Source organism: Ammodytes marinus (genome assembly GCF_949987685.1).
Source record: "Ammodytes marinus genome assembly, chromosome: 15".
NCBI lineage: Eukaryota > Metazoa > Chordata > Actinopteri > Uranoscopiformes > Ammodytidae > Ammodytes > Ammodytes marinus.
Window position 1 is genome coordinate 6865812 of NC_137219.1, and position 20306 is coordinate 6886117.

The 20306-nt window shown below is 40.8% G+C and overlaps 2 protein-coding genes across 2 annotated transcripts; both read left to right on the top strand.

Annotated features, from left to right (window-relative positions):
* Positions 1–1396: 1396 nt before the first annotated feature.
* On the top strand, positions 1397–11364 carry tulp4b (TUB like protein 4b; the record flags this gene model as incomplete). The annotated part of the gene is made up of 15 exons (XM_080041759.1): positions 1397–1414; positions 2781–3050; positions 3447–3575; positions 3790–3951; positions 4169–4349; positions 4456–4563; positions 4656–4822; positions 5339–5563; positions 5720–5954; positions 6524–6647; positions 6810–6954; positions 7189–7282; positions 7379–7522; positions 7640–10989; positions 11248–11364. 15 exons carry the CDS (start codon positions 1397–1399, stop codon positions 11362–11364), a joined length of 5469 nt encoding a protein of 1822 aa, XP_079897885.1.
* Positions 11365–13785: 2421 nt separating this feature from the next.
* Positions 13786–19453, top strand: slc18b1 (solute carrier family 18 member B1). The gene is made up of 14 exons (XM_080042805.1): positions 13786–13931; positions 14161–14285; positions 14967–15062; positions 15162–15235; positions 15920–16067; positions 16282–16438; positions 16550–16686; positions 16782–16883; positions 16996–17087; positions 17408–17503; positions 17607–17681; positions 17844–17937; positions 18585–18628; positions 18768–19453. Exons 1-14 carry the CDS (start codon positions 13901–13903, stop codon positions 18820–18822), a joined length of 1326 nt encoding a protein of 441 aa, XP_079898931.1. The 5' UTR covers positions 13786–13900; the 3' UTR covers positions 18823–19453.
* Positions 19454–20306: the final 853 nt, after the last annotated feature.

A 20306-nucleotide genomic window follows, 5' to 3' on the forward strand; every position in this document is an offset into this window, starting at 1 on the left:
AATCAGTTCCCTAATAAATAATACTTACACGGGGAGGTAGGAAAGTTCATCACATCAAGGTATTTTGTCAAGAATGTCTCTTCAACTTTCATTAAATATGATGGGGTTGGGGTGCGCCGTGTGGGGTTGCCATTATGATAGAAACCCCCTTTTGAGTTGCAGCAATACACCCAGTAGTGATACATGAGCCTGTGGACCGGACTCTATAACAAAATGTATTCAAATTTGGTTCAATTGTGCACACTTACCTTCAGTGATCATTGACGGGCTTATTGTGAGTGTTGGTGCTTTTGTTTTAACTGGCCCTGAAGTTTCGGGTGTATTCTCCGTGCTACCTTCCTCGTGGCAACCCGTTTTTTAAAGCCACAACCCCAAAGTGCGCCAGCGGATCAAGTGCCTGGCAACACGACCGCATTGTGCGCCGACCGCCCCTGGAATTACGTTTGTTACAGCGGTGTCAGGTACGTGCAGCTGCATTATGTCTGTCCATTGAATCTCTTTGGATTAAAGCACTTATTTTATTATTATTTTTTACCACTGCAGCTTTTTGGTCTCGTCAGCATTGTGTAATTCGGACTGCTGCATGCGGGCAGACGGGCTTCAAGACGCCTTCTGAATGAGACATTTAATTACATGTAGGCTAATGTGTAATGTAGTGAGGGACCTTTGCAGAGGAGATAGCCTTTACTGGATGCTGTTAATCTGCATTCTTCAAAGAAAGAGGAAAAGGTGTGTTTTCTTTAAACCGATGGCTGATTGAAATGAAATGTTAAATTCCATTTATCGAGCATTTATCTTTACTGTATCTTTTTCATGTAGAAATTGCAACGTAGGAGTTCAGTTGACATCCTTGCCTGTATGGCTGCTGTGGTGTTTGACGTAAAATAGGAAGAGCTGACAGTATCAGTACCCATGGAGACTGCTAGCGCCCTGATCTCCAATGCAGTGTTGCTGTTGCATAGAGACTGAGAAAAAACTGTTCAATTTCAAGGTTGATGCACTGAATGACAACGCGGCTATTGTTTAAGCAACAGCCACATATCTCTCTCGCTCCTGTAAATGAGGTCTACTTAAATGTAGAATAACTTTTTTCCATCTTTTTTTTGTCTTTATCTTCTTCATTGCAACAGGATTATACAACTCTCAAGAGCCACATCAGGAAGACATGGGCAGACCACTGTCATCGAGGAAGCCTTGAATAATTTCGTGGCCAACTCTGACGCGCACTGATTTTAAATGAACATATATGAGCTGCTGGACAACATCTGGCCGTAGGATGCCTTTTGCTTCCCCTTAAAATGTACTGCCAGTGCCAAACAGCAGAGCAGCCATTTCTACTCAGTTCTTCATTTGAATGGAAATATGGATACCTTCAATGGAGGATTTTTAACTCAACATGCCCAGGAACTATGAGGTAGGCTATGTAGAATTTCTGTCAAATCACAAGTTCATCTTATGATCATTTTCCATCTAATTTTCTATTTTAGAAAAATCAATACATATTATGCAATATATTTTCCTGTATGGGCAGTCAACATGAACACATTATACTGCATGCAGCCAAACATGATTTGGATTCACATAATCTGTTTTTTAAATTGTAGAATAGATCCTAAAGTTTCTAAAGATACAAATTAAGTCACTCAGAAGAAAGGAGCAATATCTTTAAGAGAGTCTTGGGTGTGACTATTTTACACATACATAATGTAGCTCCATTGAAGAGTTGAAACAAGAAGATAGAGGATATGCAATACTAATAGTCAGACAGTGGAATAAGATGATTTTAAAAACTATATTAAGCAAAGGGGAAATAAAAGTAAAAGCTGAATTTTAAAAGGTTGTGTGAATGAAACCAGTAGATATTTTAATGAGAAATGTTACTTTTTCACCTTCAAAATACCCATTGAGACATTCACTTATCAGACAGTGCCAGTCCAGTTGGAAATGATTGCACTCAGTCTGAGATGTAATTAACCTTAATGAGCAAAGCTAATGCTAGTGGGGAAAAAGGTATTTCGTCTGACTTTAATATGCAGCATTTTGTGAAGATGAAACATCTAACCCCTAAAATATAATATACATGATGATATATTTTTTTAATGCTTTGAGTTTTATTTTGTGAATCTGTACACATGATAATAGACAAGACTGTAGTCGTGATGTCACCCAGAGACAACTGCTAGAGCTGCACCACAGACAGTGAATAATAGAACAGCTAGAGCACTATGAGCAGCAGCCATGGTGATTCTATTTTCACCGGTATAAGGGCACATTTAGTGATTCACTGCTGCAATCACTGTAAACTCACTCATAGGTGAATTCATCTAGATGGAATATCTCAACCATGAAGAAAGAGCATTGAGCGCTTTGTGACAGTGGCTAATTTGATTCCTGTGAAATAGCTGAGTGAGTAAGGTGACGCCCAGTACTGTATGTACTGTAGGTTTTACCTTTATATTATACTTTGAGTTACTGGTGGGTCTTCTTTGAGGGTGGATTTCTTCTTTAATATTTTCAAAGTTTTGGTAGCATAAGTTTTGTGTAAAATTCACCCTCCTGCTCCTTCCTTGTTAACAGTACTTGTTCCTCCTGATGATCGTTGCCTTAGTTACCAGTATTTCCAAAGCTATCTGTTTAATTATTTGACAGAACAAATTTGGGCCTTTTTTAATCATAGCACACCCCAGTTATTAGACCAACACAAAATGATAATAAGGTTAAAAAAAAAGCTATATATTGCAGATTTAAACTTCCCTCTCCCTTTGCTTTGACCTACCCAGCCTGGTCACTCAGTAGGGATGTTGGCGGCCGTGGAACACGGTCCCATCCTCTGCAGTGACTCCAACATCCTGTGCCTCTCGTGGAAAGGCCGGGTCCCAAAGAGCGAGAAGGACAAGCCTGTGTGCCGCAGACGGTACTATGAGGAGGGCTGGCTCGCCACAGGCAACGGGAGAGGAGTCGTCGGCGTGACGTTCACATCCAGCCACTGCAGGAGGGACAGAACTACGCCTCAGAGGATCAATTTTAATTTGCGGGGACACAACAGTGAGGTGCTGTCTTTACTGTATTTACGATGTTTGTTTTTACGATGTATTGAAATAGAGTGAAATACATAATGATCAATGTAAAAAATCAACTCTTCTAAAGTAATGAAGTAAAAAACCCTATGTTAGATTAGACTCCTACGTCATGATCAAACCCATAGTGTTTACGCCGTTTGACATTAAAGGTGCAGTCAGTGATTCTGGAGAATGCTTGTTGTCAAAATTCCTTTTTGTCAAAATCAGTGAATATCTAAGTGTGCTGACTTTTCTTTTTAACCACATAAACCTAAAATGCTTTTCTTAGCCATGTGCTTGTATTGTATTTAAATAATGAATGTTCGTTCTGTGCAGAAAGCCACCTGTGTTTGCCATAAATAGAAACTGTTTTTGGGGCTTTTTCAGGTTGTCTTGGTTCGTTGGAATGAACCCTTTCAGAAGCTGGCCACCTGTGATATGGAGGGAGGTATTTTTGTGTGGATCCAGTATGAAGGAAGATGGTCTGTTGAGTTAGTGAATGACAGAGGAGCCCAGGTAAGTGCTTTTTTCATTTATTTTTTTCTTTCTTGGGATTGCTTGCACTAGAGCAACAACCTCTTCAAATACTATGCATAATCCTTGTTTTTACATTCTAACACATTACATAAGACATCTGTAATGCATTTTATGACTGGAATTTTTGGAGGTTTAAGACATGTATTTTTATGGCAGTGTCTGTATGGATACACACATACCTTCCTCCCTCCAGGTGAGTGACTTCACATGGTCACATGATGGCACTCAGGCCCTCATCGCATATAGGGATGGCTTTGTGTTAGTCGGCTCGGTCAGCGGACAAAGACACTGGTCCTCCGAGATTAACCTGGAGAGTCAAATCACCTGCGGCATCTGGACACCCGATGATCAACAGGTACTAATCTTGCTTACATTAAACATAAAAAAGTGATCTTTAATAAGAAAATTTTAAATCTGGGGTGACCTTAATTCCCTTTGCTTTGAATGCCTCAAATACAAGATAGACGAGTTATGTAATGTGCTTTTTTTTCTGCACTTTTCGGCCAAGTATGTGATGCTCCAGATAGCTCTCATGTCATCCATTAAAGTTGAATGTACAATGCCCCCCTCAGGTCTTGTTTGGTACAGCAGATGGTCAGGTGATAGTGATGGACTGTCACGGACGAATGCTTGCCCACGTTCTGTTACACGAGTCCGACGGGATCGTGGGTATGTCCTGGAACTGCCCCGATTTCCTGGTAGAGGACAGCACCGAGAGCGACACAGACAACGATGACAACGTTTTGCCTCTAGGTACAACCCCCCCCCCCCACTCCCCTCAAAACGCATGACAGCATTTTACCTTGTGTTTGCTGTGGAAAGCTAATGTATTTACTTACTTTTATCTTGTTTCACCAAGTGCGGAGAGTCAAGCCTTTGTTGACAGTCACCTTCTTATCAGGAGATATCAGTCTGATGAACAACTATGACGACCTTTCCCCTGCCGTGATTCGCTCAGGGTTGAAAGGTAATACAAAATGTATTGTATAGTATGCTAATGAGCTTTTCTGATCATATGACCCAAAACACATAGGATTTTTGTACTCCCTCACTCCACAGACGTTGAGGCCCAGTGGTGCTCCCAGGGAGACCTACTGGCTGTGGCCGGCATGGAGAGACACGGGCTGCCAACCGACTCTTCCTGCGCTTCCATCATGAGGAACGCCCTTGTTAAGTTCTATAATGTCCAGGGAGAACACATCTATACTTTGGAAACACCGGCACAGGTAAACCCTTCCTCAAACTGTAAATTCTGTCTAGCAGAACCCTGACTTACTATTTGCAAGTATTGCCTATTAAAACAATTAAAATGTGTTTTGGCCCTGTGTCTGAATTGTGCTATATAAATAATAAATAAACTTGCCTTGCCTTGCCTTAATTTGTAATATGATCACAAAAAGTAGATGATACATGTACAGTATTGTTTATTATCTCCTTTATTTGTTAGCTTAATAAAGCTCCAATACTGTCAGTGTTGTGTCAGGCTTGTGTCCCACTAAACTCATTTAAGAGTTAAAGTATAAGGGGTAAATAATAACAGAACTGATAATTATATAATAATAAACAGCGGATAAATCCATAATACTGTATAAGACATGTGATGAATAGATGCAATAAAATAAAGTCCATAGGAGCAGTCTTTCCTTGTTATTTGAGTGAGCTGAATAATTTACATTAATCATTTTTTGTTGTTGTTGTTGATTACTGTACCAATTATTTCACTGTGAATAATTGCTTTTCAGAGACCCATCACCACCATCTGTTGGGGCCACAGAGACTCTCGTCTGTTTCTTGCATGTGGCCCAGCACTGTATGTAGTGCGTGTGGAGCACAGGGTGGCCAGCCTGCAACTATTATGCCAGCAGGGCATCGCCAGTGCCCTGCGAGAGGAGAAAGATGTGGGCAAGCTGAACATGCCCTCACTGCTCTGCTCTTATGTGACCACTGCCTTCATACCCACCATCAAGGTGCATTGATCTGTGATTCATTGCTGTGCAGTTACAGTCAAAATACAGCTTCTTACCAACTTTGTATCCACTGCAATAACTCAAAACTGCTGACTGAGGGTGTGTTTTCATTTGAGTGTCCAGCAATCCTACAGCCCTTTCCTCTCTTTGTTCTAGCCTCCAATCCCTGACCCCAACAACATCCGTGACTTTGTCAGCTATCCCACAGCTGGGAACGAGCGGCTGCACTGCACCATGAAGCGAGCAGAAGACAGCCCAGAGGCAGGCGGACCCTGCTACACTCTCTACCTTGAGTATTTAGGAGGGCTTGTGCCTATTCTCAAAGGAAGGCGTATCAGCAAACTGAGGCCAGAGTTTATAATTATGGATCCAAAAATGGACAGCAAAGCCGGTGGGTGTTAACCTATACAGGGTCTTATTCTTTCATAAGGGTTATGTCTTTGGTAGACACTAGTCCTAGTGATGACAGTGAGGTCTATTGGATTGTTCATAGTAAATACTATTGGATTACTATTGGCATGATGAAGCCACCAAGCATACTTCCTAAATCGTTCTTTAAAAGAGGTAACATTGAAAAGGATATTGATTCTGAAGCACAAAGTAGCTTACCTGTAGCCTACCATCGAGACATTTGCCCAAAGGTCAGAAATCCTGTTCCTTAATAAAATAACCGCTTATATTCATGTGGTGTGGCCATCATTCACCTTGAGTAAGAACAAACACAGACTCTGGTGATGTCTGCTCTTTGCTGATGTAACATGGTCTAAGGCTTAATACAGGATCATTCTGTACCGTGACCCTGGCTGCACTATGGTTGCATTCAGCCTGTGGTCCCACCAATGTTTACTTCCAGTTAACAAATGTTTTTTTATACAGTGTCAGTTTCATGCCATGTTAGTATGTATGAGGGCGCAAACTCAAAATGACCTTTTTTCTATTTTGTGTTTTTCTTTTCTCCAGAGGAGGTGTGTGTGAATCCCATGATCTCATACACTGACAGCTGTAACTGCTCTGATTCCAGTGACATTGAGTTGAGCGATGAATGGGTTGGAAAGAAGTCGCCAAAGTTATCCCGCGGAAACAGGTAATCCAAACTTGACTTGTCGGAAAGGATATACATTTTTTCACATGTAATACAGGCCTAAACCGCGGAGCGTTTGCAGATATTAATAGTTTCATCATGCTATCTGAGTTATATATTGTACTATCAACTCTAACATAAATTAAAAATTTCATATTTCATAAGGATGAACATGGATTCGAGAAAATCTCCCAAGCTTTCACGCACCAATCACGAAGGCCAACGCTCGCCGCGGTTACCAACAAAGAAGGCTCCAATTCGTTCTCCAAGTCTGACACGTCGAGAGTTTTCTATGGATGGGCTCACAGAGGTAAGAATCTGCATAATGCAAAATAAAATCCCAATAAAATTATAATGTGACTGTATCGTCACTAATTGGTTGCTGGTAAATATGTTCTCTTACCTTAAATGTTCTTCAATTTGTTACTTCTTTGATATAAAAATCTGATTTTTTATATTAATCATATTTTGTCTCTTTATTTTCTTTTTCTTGCCCTGATAATTCTTAATTTCATTTCGTTGTTCTCTGTCTTCTGCTTCAAAGCACAACTACCTCGCTCAAGTCACATCCAACATTTGGGGGACAAAATTCAAAATAGTTGGACTTGCTTCTTTCCTCCCTGCCAATCTTGGTGCAGGTAAAATGTCACACAAAAACTACAAACACACTAACAAATCATGTTAACCATTTTAAAGACCTTTAACCGTCACCGTAACTTTCTTCAATGTTTCAGTCATCTATAAGACGAGTTTGCTTCATCTGCAACCGAGACAGATGACTATCTATCTTCCAGAAGTGCGGAAGATTTCTCATGACTTTATGAGCCTGCCTGTGTTCAATCCCAATGTGTTCAGTGAGGATGAGGATGATTTACCAGGTGTGAATTGATAAAACAACTTCATTGTAAAATAAGAAGCTAATCTCAAGAAATTTGTGAAATTGCATTGATTTTCAATTTACTACTGCTAACAGTTCTCATTGTGTCTTTGTGAAGTGATGGGTGCATCTGGAGTGGCAGGAGACAACCCTTCCTGCACAGTCAACATTCCCATTGCTCCCATCCACAGCCCGGCCCAAGCCATGTCTCCAACTCAGAGTATCGGCCTGGTTCAGTCTCTTCTGGCCAATCAAAATATTCAGCTTGATGTCCTGACTAATCCTACGGCCACTGCCGCAGCCGCCGCAGCGGCAGCAGCAGCTTCCGTCCCCGTTACTGATCGTGGACAGGACGCCGTTGCATCACCATACCCCGTGCCAACGAGATACTCAAACCCTGGTCAGGTGATCTTCAATGGGCTGGAGATGGGTCCTCTTCTTCCGGGTACTCTACCTCCCCCACCTCCACCTCATCATCTCCCACCGCAGCCTCACCCGCAGCGCTCTCACTCACAGCAGCCACGGCAACAGCAGTCCAAACAGTCACAACAAATGCAGACACAACAGCAGAAAATGCACCATCATCAACAACAGCAACAGCAACAGCAGCAACAACAACAACACCACCTTCAATCCCATTCACAGCAGACACTGCAACAACAACAACAGCAACTACAGCAGCTACAGCAGCAACATCAACAGCTACAGCAACTGCACCACCAACAGACACTTCATCATCAACAGCAACAACAACTTCAACAACAACAACACCAGATTGAGCAACACCAACAAAATCTACCAAATCAGCCAGCGACCCCCCAACAGCTCCAGCACCAACACCACCTCCAGCAGCAGCAGCAACAGATCCAGATGCAGCATGAACAGATGCAGCAACAGCAGCAGCAGATGCAACAGCAGCAACAGCAAATACGGCAACAGATCCTGGAGATGAGGCAGCAGCAGCAACAGCTACAGCAGCAGCACCAGCAGATCCAGCAGCAACATCAGCAGATGCAGAGGCAGCACCAACAAATGCAGCAGCAGCTCAAGATGCAGATGTCGCTGCCCCCTCCTCCGACCGGCTACCCGACCATTTCTTTACAGCAGATTCATATTCTGCCACAGATGCCTCCTCCTACCACTGAGCCAGCACTCAACAGAGGGGAACACGGACACACACTCAAGCCAAGTCTGCCACGGACTTTACCACCCTTCATTGACATGGATGGATCTATGGAGATTCAGATGAGGAAGGTGAATCCCCCTCCTCCCTACCCGGGCACCGTAGTATCAGTGGCTACGGCCACTACGACGCCTCAAACTCTTGTCACAAACTGTGACAGCCCGAGTGTTCTAGCACCAGACCCCTTTCTGAAGAAGGATGAATTTTTGCTTCACCCTGTCACCTTACAGTATCCAACCCCTCTGGGGTATGAAAGGATCACAACATTTGACAGCAGTGGCAATGTGGAGGAGGTTTGTCGTCCACGCCGGCGCCTCATTCGCAATCAAAATGCGTATGCTGTGCATGGCTCGGCCACTCTCAAGGTCACCTCCTCTGAGAATAAAAAAATTCAGCTTCCCTACAGCTCAGCAACATTGAGTCGTCTCTCTGTCCCTCGGTACTCAATACCTAGTGGTGACCCTCCTCCTTACCCCGATCCAGCCAATCAAGCCACGGCCACACTTCCCCCTCCCCAGAGGATTGACAATAGTCTGATTCATGCCACTCTACGCCGTGACCGCAGGGACGTGGGGCTTAAAGTGCCACAGATGATGGAAAGCTCGAGAACCCTTCCCACCAAGGCTAAAATAAACAGTGCAATAGCGCTGACTTACCAGCAGAGAGCACAACACAGTGCATTGTACACATGCACACAATGCAGCAGTAACAGCAGCAGCACCAGCGTCAGTGGTTGTGGGACTACAAGTAGTGGCATTGCAGGAGGCACGGTGGTGAGGCAGGATTTCCCACCAGGGAAAGGAGCCCATCACAGTACCATTATTGTGCACTCCAAAGGTTCCTCATCCATGTCCTCTCAGTCATCGTACAGTCTACTGGGTTCTGTTGATGGCAGCAGGGACAGGACGGTATATGTGAACTCTGCCTTTACCGAAGATGAGACTTTGAATCAACAGTGTCACCTTGAGAAATCCGTACGTCAGCTGACCCTCGGCGACGTCAGTTTGACATTGAAACGCCCTCCACCTTACCAGTGGGACCCCTCCATCACAGAGGAGTTCTGGCTCACCCCAGAACAAACAATGTTAGGTCCTCCTCCAGGTCCTCATAAACCGCCTCCACTCCTCATCAGTCAGGCTCAGCACCTGGACATGACGCGGCTACCGTTTGTCCTCACGACTAAACCTCCAACCAGTCAAAGCGGGGGCACTCTGACTTTCCCATCAGGTTACCAGATATCCCTCTCGCCTTTTCCCCCAGGTGTTAGTCATGGTGGCCCTCCACTTCAGACATTGCAGAACCCCCCACCACAGTGCTCTCCAAATGAAGGGGTTGCTTCAGTCCCTTTTGGTCAGCAAGAACCCAACTTGGTGCTGCCACCAGGCTATCCTCCGAATCTTTCCAACTTGGCCTGTTGCCCTCTCCCTCCTATGTATCCAGGAGCCAGCTCATGTGCCGGAATTCAGCTGCACCCCGTCAACCTCCACCCTTGGAACCCTTATCCATGCCCACCTCCCATGCAAGACCCTCCAGCACCACCTCTCCCGACCAAAACTCATCAGATTTTGGAGAAGCCGATCCTCTCGCCTCCACCTCCTACTGGACCGCCACCACCACCCCCTCTGCCCCCTCCTCCTCCACCTACTGAGCTACCACCAAAACCCAAAAGTGCCACCGAGGATCTTGCAGAGTCCGCCAACAACTTTCCAGAACCGTCGTCCCTGAACGAAAGCCCCGTGCCACAGGAGTCAGAGCGCTTCAACAAGAAATCCCGTAAGAGACTAGACAGCAGAGCTGAGGAGACCAACATGCCCAACGTATCTGAGGGCAAATCCAGGAAGGAAGGGCGTGCGCTCTCTGACTTTAACACTCTCATTTCCAGCCCGAGGCTCGGCAGCAGAGAGAAGAAAAAGCCCAAAGGCCAGAGAGAGCAACTCAATAAGACCAAGAAAATGAGCAGGACTACCAACGAGTTCCAGGACAGTTCAGAGAGTGAGCCAGAGCTGTTTATTAGCGGTGACGAGCTCATGAACCAGAACCAGAGCAGTAAGAAGAGCTGGAAGAACAAGCGCAGCTTGCGCATGGCTAGCGAGCTGGAGGAGATAAAGTGCCGCAAGGCTAACGAGAGAGAGGACCGCAGTTTGGGAAGCCAAGGATTTGTCTACGTCATGGCCAATAAACAACCATTGTGGAACGAAGCCACCCAGGTCTACCAGCTTGATTTTGGAGGAAGAGTCACTCAGGAGTCGGCAAAGAACTTTCAAATTGAGCTGGATGGTAGACAGGTAATTTAATAAGAATAAACAAAGAATGAAGAACCGGAATGATAAGTTGATTTCACTTTTAGTTTATCCACAGAAAACATAGCAGCAGCTATTTTATAGTCCCTTTTAAGCAGACGACAAATATTCCTTAGTTACAGTTTTTAAAATGTGATAATTAGCTGGTTGTCTTATTTGAATGTATTCTGAATGTTTTGGGGATTTGGTCTGTTATGTAATATATGTTTTCTGAAATGTCTTCCTCTCTTCTGTATTTTTTAGGTGATGCAGTTTGGACGAATTGACGGGAATGCCTATATCTTGGATTTCCAGTATCCTTTCTCAGCAGTGCAGGCCTTTGCTGTTGCCTTGGCCAATGTGACTCAAAGGCTGAAATGAAAAGATCAGTTTGTGTTGTTGTTGATTAAATACAAAAAAAGCCACAACGATCTTACACCCCCAATGTGTGGGGCTATAGTTGGTCAAATGTCAGTGTTGTCGTGGTTCCTTTTTGAAAGGGGAGATGAATAGAAAAGTTGGTCTTGCGCATTCAGATAATTTACAATCAGTCTGTTGAAGGCAAAAGTCAGTCTAGGTCAGTGGTCATGGAGACTATAACAGTAACTCCACCATTTCTAGAACATATGTTGAATGTACTCAAGCTTCTTTTATTTATATTAAAATGTCATTTAGTGAAGTAAAAAATGTCAATGAGAAGGTAAACTAAGTACACGTTGGAATGGATTTTAAAAGCAGTCTGGAAGTTTGGTACCATATGTTGTCAGACATATTTCCTCTTTAAATCCAATGTATTTCAGATTAATAGATATTTCATATATGTCTGTGATGTTAGGGTTACCTACATTGTGAAGTATGGTGAAAGTTTAAATTACAAACCCATTTTCCTGAAGCCATACCATATCTGATACAAAAAAATTTAATATTTAAATCCAGTTTTAAGTTAATCAGTAAATAAATTGTACGATTCAATCATGAAAATCAACCTGATCACATTACGTTCACAGTGCTAAACGTGCAATATAGAAAAATAATATATTGATGCTGTAACTGCAACATATAGAGTTGAGTGCAGTTAAGAGTATATTGTATATTTTCCATTCATGACACTTCTATGAAGTGGTGCAATGAACATAGTGAATCATATCTTTCTGCCACAATACTGCAAATCATTATTCAGTCAGTGCCATTATGATCTGTCGATGTATTAAAAAAAATTCATGTGTAAATTTACATGTTTCCTTTTCTCCCCTGTACACTTTTCAGTAAGGGCCAACTGTACGTTTATGTGTAACAAATATAGACAGATAGCAAAATACATTTGGCTCAAAGTAAGTTAGCGGGGAAGATGTTTGAATAAATGGTCCCATCCCTACAAACAGAAATTTAGAATACACATGCACAGAGATCCTATCAGTGAATCTCAAATGTGGTTGGCTCTGTGTTGTTTTCATCGGGTGTTTATGATGCTGCTACATCCGTTGTTTTCCTCGTTGGAAAATCACTGCTGCTTCAGATAGATAGAGCTTGTGTGCAATAATGCTACCTAATGTAGAACTGATGTTGTTCTTGCAAAAGAAAAATACAAAGCTGTTTGCAATGTGTATTTAGTCAATTACATAATTTAACGCTTAAAATTGTGCTAATATGTTGCTGATTTGAGTACATTTGTACTTCACCTTTGCTTTGACATGGTTCCAAGAGCTTGTTGATGTTACACTTGTAGAAAAAAGAAGGATGAGGACAATTGACTTGCAAAAGGTTATTAAGTACAACATAATTCATTCATTGTTAAGATTAACTGTTAGAGTGAGATTCATGTAGATTTGGTGCTAATGTATAAAGAAATAAATGTGGAAGTTTTTGGACATTTGCTAAAAGAAGGTTATTTTAAAGTACATGAAACACTTTGACAGAAGCGAGGAGATTTGGTTCAGAGAGTTTTCATGTCAGAGCTTTTAATTTTTCTGCAGCTTCAGAGACGTCAGTGATCAGCAATACTGCCTTATAAATAGATGGTTGCCTGTTATTTTTTCTCTCTCTCTATGTCACTCTCTTATTTTGTGAAAGAAACAAATATGATATGACCATAGGTTGACATGGACCTATAGGCTGGCCAAAATGTAATAAAAAACGACATTGTTCCAACATTGTTTTTCTGTTATGTTTCATTTCCAGTTTGTCTCTTTCACTTTCTAATGCAAAGTTGGTGAACCCAGGAGCCCACACCACATGCTTCCTTCTTTAGTCGCTTTATTTTTGCAGAAGTGAAGGGTTCAATTGGTTTAGTATTAAGAAATAAATCGAGTCCAGCAGTGTCAAAATAATTATAATACAATGTACTGTAAGTGTAGGTTGTGTTGCCCTAACATTTGGATTAATTCAAAGAAAGCAGTGGTACTAATTTTAAGATTTACCCTTACTGTATGAAAAAGTATACTGTGTAGGCATGGTGTGTAGGCCTATATTAGGCTTTAATATTGTGTTTGTGTAACGGACCTTTTGTTTTTTGCTTTGCCTTAACTAGTTAACAACATTTTGTAATACACTGCAATCTAATAAAGGAATAAATAAATAAAATGTATACAAACTTTATGTTGAATATGTGGCAGTCAGAGGTAAACTGAATGTACGAAACAGAAGCAGCGTACCGGAGCTTTTATTTTGAAAACTACAGACGAGCGTGGTTTTAACGTAGACGCTCAAAACGTCATTGAAGAAATATTTCTCACCGTGGGTACTTCGCTGTTACAAGACTGTGGTTTATTGTCGCTGCTGGAAACACAAGTCAGGAGCTATAGTCTGCTGTTGATGTTTTCAGGATTCCTTGCTCTCCTTCCTGTGCCGTTATGTCACCGTTTCAATTTCGGACCTGAAAAAAATTGGATACGGAAACTTGAAAATAAAAATAATAAAAATGGACCCGAACGTTGATACTCAGCAAACAGGTTGGTGACACTTGTAACTTTTAAAATGTATCGTTACCACTCATTTGATTGCATTAACTGTTTTCAAGCTGAGCCCTCCACTGCCATTTGAATCCCACAACTAACTTTATGCCCTTCCCTTTCAACAGTGTCAAATATCATTATCCTCTGTCCCTGGACTTTAATTTCCGTTATTTTATTTTCAAATAATTGTTTTTATATTTCTGCATGTCGGATAACATCCCTCCAGCTGAATCAACAATTACTCCTTCGAGGTGGACAAGACAGGAGATCCTCACCTTAATATCAATGGCATCTGTCAACTTCAGTTCAATGATCTGCTACTCAATATTAGGACCATTTTTCCCCAATGAGGTAAGCTTAAAAAAAAAATTACACAATTCATGTGTAACGTCACACAGCATACGCAAGACAAGGTTCACGGCATCACTTTACAAAGTTAGGACAATAAAACAGGGCATAGCATTGGGGATGTTGTGGTGAATCAAAATATGACAGTGATATTTGAGACAAACTGAAACAAACAAAACAGAGATGGATAGATAGTGACAACTCCATTAATTAATTGGATGATTGAGGTACATATGAACTGCTGTGGATAGAGCCCATTGTTTTGTAATGCTCATGTGTGCGCCCCCAAGTCATTGTAAAGCTTACAGATCAGCCATTTACAAATTCCTTTAGTAAACTTAGTGCTTGTGTCATTTGGTTGAATGAATGAGTGATGATCATGTGCTAGACATCAGAAAGCTTCTCTGAAGGCCAGTGAATGACTGGTTCTGTTATACTCATTGGGTCTAAGGTAAGGCCAGCTGAGGCCATGTGCAATCACTGATAAGCAAAGTTTTTATTTTCTTTTGATTTAGCTGGTTTATTTTGTTATTTAAATTAGCATTTGTGTCATAGACATTAAATATCCTTTTCTCTTTGTTGCATTTTTTATTTAGATGTTGTGACTTCACCTGTTGTCATTGTAGCATGAAAATAATAATTTCTCCTCAGACATTATTACTCAAATTAATATTTTTTACACAGGCAGTGAAGAAAGGAGCCAGCCAGACTGTCATTGGTCTCATATTCGGTTCCTACGCCATCTGCAATTTAATTGGCTCATTGGTACTTGGGAAATATGTAAGTATCTGGCTTATTTTAAGACATTAATGTTAGTTAAGTTTTGATTTGCTACAGTACTGTCTACAGTAACCTACTCTCTCTTCATCCTTGTTTCAGATTGTCCATATTGGTGCAAAGTTCATGCTCATCACAGGGCTTTTTGTGTCGTCAATTTGCACCATCCTGTTTGGGTAAGTGTTGTTCCTGTGTGCTATGTCAATAGTGATGCGTTTTAACTCGTGTAATAAAGCGTAAAATGCCTAATACTGGATTAAAGCTACAACAGAAATTGTCTCTAAAAAATCTGGTATTCTCAATGGTCAAAACTTGTAGGTTTGTCATAATTTTTATTGCAGCACTTGTTGATTAAGTCAAAACGTTTTATTTGAGGTGTTAGGCTGTACATCAGTGAAGTCTTTAAAAGGGCGGAAATATTCTGTACACTTATTGTCAAGAAATCAAATGAAAAGGCAATACCAGCAGTAAATAGGTCCCACTAACACATTTGTGCAAAAGATCTCCATCGTTGTCCAAAAACTATTATAAACCCTGTTGCACTGGGTGACAGTCCTTCATTACACTGAATGTGAAATGACTTTTAAAAGTCATGCACTCACTACACTATAGGTCATCAAATTTGTATTAATCTGCAGAAGAAAATAGTCCCAACAAAGGCCCAGCTGTTTTAGGTTGTTACAATGTGTTTTTAATAAGATGAAACACTTATTTTTTGATCAGTTTTTACAGATATAAGATCTTCAGTAGGAATGAATGGTATACACTTTAAAAAATAACACCTTCTTCACCTAACAGAAAATTAAGCCAATATGCATTTGTTTAAATTAATTTTCATTGACTGCGTCTTCTCTTTGCAGACTACTCGATCGGCTCCCTGAGGGAGCCCCTTTCATTACCATGTGCTTTGTAGTGAGGTCCATCGACGCTGTGGGCTTTGCCGGCGCAATGACCTCCTCTTTTGCCTTGACAGCAAAAATATTCCCAAACAATGTGGCGACTGTTTTGGTAAGTGTAGACAGACCCGGTGAGACTGGCCTGTTATATAGTCATTAGAATCACGAGCGAACAAGAAAAGCATTATAGTTAGGGTTGTTTTGTATCTCCCGGTGTCATGGAAAATAATTAAGAGCTTCATAACAAGGAGGAACACAGTATGTAGTGATGGTATCTAAGCTGAGAAAATAATTATTCGATTCTTCTTTCTCTCTCTCTGTTTTAGGGTAGTTTGGAGATTTTCACAGGACTTGGTCTCATCCTGGGGCCACCGGTCGGAGGGTGGTTTTACCAGTCTTTTGGATATGAAGTCCCTTTTATACTTCTTGGATGTTTTGTATTGATTATGGTCCCTTTCAACATTTACATCTTACCAAACATTGGTAGCAGTCGGAGATTTCAGCATGTTATTCGATCATATTCAGCCATTTCAATAAAGTCATTCTTTTTTTTCTTGTAACCTTGAGCTTTGTTTCCGGCTTCTCTCTGCTCAGTTGCGGACCCCTCCAAGGACTCATTCTTTCGGCTTCTCACCCAAGTGAAAATAGTCCTGATCTGCTATGTTATATTCACTCTGAGTGCGGGTCTGGGCTTCTTGGATGCCACGCTGTCCCTGTTTGCAATCGAAACGGTAAATTCCTTTCTTCTGATCAACTCACTGTACAAAGGACATTGTGTTTTGTGTTAATACGTTGTTGTTGTTTTCTCTATTTTTGTCATGCCTAGTTCGGTCTCTCGTCTGGCTATGTTGGACTTATCATGCTCGGTTTGTCATTACCGTACTGCCTGGCGTCACCGCTGATGGGGTATTTTACCGATAAATATCCTGTGAGTATGAAGCACATGGTGACGATTCTTTCATCATTATACGTTTGTCATTTTTATCTCAAACTGAATCACCCTTTATGTGTGTTGATCGACATTGATTGGCGTTCATCAGGCTACCAGGAAGTGGTTCCTGATCGCAGGAGGTATCGGCACGGCAATTAGCTTCTGTCTGCTTGGCCCGGCTCCTTTCCTTCAGATCAAGAGGTGAGTTGGGTAAAGCTTGAAAATAACTAATTTTCTACTTTAATACAAAAAAGTTTGTTGGAAATAAACTTTTTTGGGGATTTCTCACACGTGTTTTCATTTTGTATTGAACTACAGCCAAAAGCCTGCTAGTCTAGCTTAGCATAAAGACTGGAAACTAGGACTTGAACTTGTAATTGAAAATGTGTCCACTGTGATACTGCAACGTTTACTTGTTTGAAGGTTTTGGAGTACCGCTTCCAATACTTAAAGTACTCAGTAGGTCATGTGTTGAATGCATCCACATACATGTTTTTCTGTGCGTGTGTTTTCATGTGCAGTCAGCTGTGGTTGTTGATCCTCATGCTAGGAGTAATTGGGTTTTCTCTGGGCATGACTGCAATCCCCACGTTTCCTGAGATCATCACACATGCATAGTGAGTGGCTTCACATGTTGTGCTCTCTGCATTCATGACTTGCTGTTTTTTCTTACAATATGCAAGACAACAAAATCATTCCTTATTATTTTCTCCTGTGTAGTGAACAAGGATATGAAGAGGGACTCAGCACTCTGGGAATGGTGTCTGGACTGTTTGGGGCAGTTTGGTCCTTGGGGTAATGTCATTGTGTTTTTTTTTTACCAAAATCCAAAACACAAACACACACATCTGAATCAATATAAAATACCTCAGAAATTGATAATACAATGATTTTGAAATACATTTGCTTTCCCTTTTATTTTGAATTTAATTCAAATTAATTATTTTATTTTCTAAGGATGTTTTATGGCCCAGTAGTGGGTGGCCTCCTAACGCAACATCTTAGCTTCGAGTGGGCAGCTGCAGTCCAAGGAGCATTGGCGTTTTTTGGAGTAAGTATAAGTTTTTTCAGGGTTAGGGTTAGATATTTGCATGAGAATCCATGTGAAAAAGTTACACAAAAGGCCTTGTAAATTGCGGTGGCAGTTCTGTGCATGTTAGCATTTTTATTGGTTTAAGAGACATCGGTCACGCGGCTGAATCAGTGGTTTTTTCACGATGACCCGTGTGAGAAAATGGCACACAAAACCATGAAAATTGCAGAGGAATTCTAACTTACTAGCCATATCTTTTTATTTTTTATTATTGTCTGAGAGACCGTGGTCACATGATATTCTGGCCTGTACAATGCCTGTTCAGTGTAACGGAGACTGATTATAGAGGACAACTACTGACTTGCCAACTAAATAAAGGTATATTAATCTAGAAATAAATCAAGGGCATTTATGTACTGTTTAATTAGAGACTTTTGTTAAGTAATGTATGTATTTATTTATTTCCATATTCATTAAAGCATTTTTATTTCAGAATATATTTGTTTAATACTGTATTTATTTATACAGTTATTGATTGATATCTAATGTATTTTTGGTCCTCCATACATGCAACGTTGACATTAAATTCCAAGACTGATACTTCTTACTCATAGAGAAAGAAGTGTATGATTCTTGTTTCTAACCAGTTACCACTTTGTCCTCAGGCCCTTTTCCTCGCTGTGTATTATTACTTTCAAGGACGACATAGGTAATCACTGACCTTAAATGTATTATTTATGTCAAATTTAAATGCCTGATCTATTTGTATATACTGTATACTACTTAACAGGCTATTTAAGCTGTATTTGTGCTTAGTGTAACACTCACTTTTTATGCTTGAATTAAAGTGTTCGAGAAGATAGTCGACAAACAGATGAAAGCAGTCCTCTCCTGAAAGAATGAGGCCTTCAGGAACATGTGAACGGAAGCCATACAGAACAGAACATGATCTTAATGTTTGAGCTACTCGTAGGAATCAGCTTTCCATAACAGTTTTAAATAGTGTTTTAAATTATGAATATGTGGTTTTGCAGAGGTTGCAATGATTTCTACAAGGGTTATGGAACCACTTTTTGATATTGATATTGATAACAACATTTCATATTATTATGTTTTTTATGAAATGTTTAAATCGTGTTTAGTGATGATTCTTCCTTAAAGCCTTAAAACAAAGCAGTACAACTGTATTTTTTAATTAAGGTTAGTAACTTCAAAGCTGCAGTTCGGGAGAACGTTATATGAATAAATATAGTCAAGCACTGGAAATCAAAGACCATTTTAAGTCCACATCACAAACGTGCCTTTTGTTCTGGAGCTCTGCTCAGCTAATGGTCTCATTCTTCTAAATCACATGACTTGGATTTCAAGAGGTCAGGAGCTGCTGGCTGCATTTATAGTAACATTAAGGAAATGTTAAGCGATGTATTTTACAGGCCATGGTGAACCTCATAATATATGGTACAATGCAACACAACTGAGAGCATCATGCACATTTTACTGAAGATGGTGATATGATATGTACGTTGTTGAATTATTTGCCTGAAAAATAATATTTTTGCACAGATTTGAATAAAATAGTACATTTTAAAACATAAACACTCTCCTGTGTATTTATTCACTCCATCAATACCATTTCTGTATACAACGCATGGTAATTTTTAGGTCAGTATTTAAATTGTGGGTGAGAGCTTTTTTCAGTCCTCAGCTCAGGTGTGATCCAATTTGGTGTGTTCAAAATAATTTCTGGACATTTTAATTTAGCCTTTGTTTTGAAAGCGCTATATGCTAAGTTTTTGGTTTTTATCCATGGATGCTTGGAAGTGGATGCATAGTAGGTGCTTTCCAGTCCTACTTGTTTTTGTGATTTAATACTTCTTGCTGGTAGCTGCATGAGGATTTGATTTGAGTTTAGTTAGGCGCTCTAAGCTTTCATAATTTTCACTACGATCCAGCGCAATGCGGGCCTCTCCAGTAGAAGGGTTTATTCAGCAGTTAGAACATGAGAAAGCAAATCAACAAAAGGAATTGAAACTAGAAGTCATGTGACAAATGACTGAAGTGGTGATATAGAACCACTGCAATGTAGACAATGTGGTAAAAGAGGCAATACCAGTGTCTGTTGATGGATTTATGAATTTGATGTTGGAAATAATCCGTGTGTGGTTCCCACATTCACAGATAAAGATCCATACTTTTTTTCTGTCTTTGTTTGAGAAAGTGGCAGAGCCCGGAGATTGACCTAGTGATCACTGCACCATTCTTCTCTGGTGTGTCCTGAGGGTAGAGGCTCAAGAGGCCTTTACTTCCCTTTCCAAGTCAGACAGCAGGAACAATGAAATATTCAAGAAGACTGCAGGGTTGAGAGCATATGAGAGTCCCTGAAGCCC

Excerpts from the sequence above, each read along its gene's own strand:
- slc18b1 (XM_080042805.1), top strand. The coding sequence starts at position 13,901 with ATGGACCCGAACGTTGATACTCAGCAAACAG. Across the intron at positions 14,286-14,966 it reads GACCATTTTTCCCCAATGAG|GCAGTGAAGAAAGGAGCCAG; the intron begins GTAAGCTTAAAA and ends TTTTTTACACAG. Across the intron at positions 16,687-16,781 it reads CCCTGTTTGCAATCGAAACG|TTCGGTCTCTCGTCTGGCTA; the intron begins GTAAATTCCTTT and ends TGTCATGCCTAG.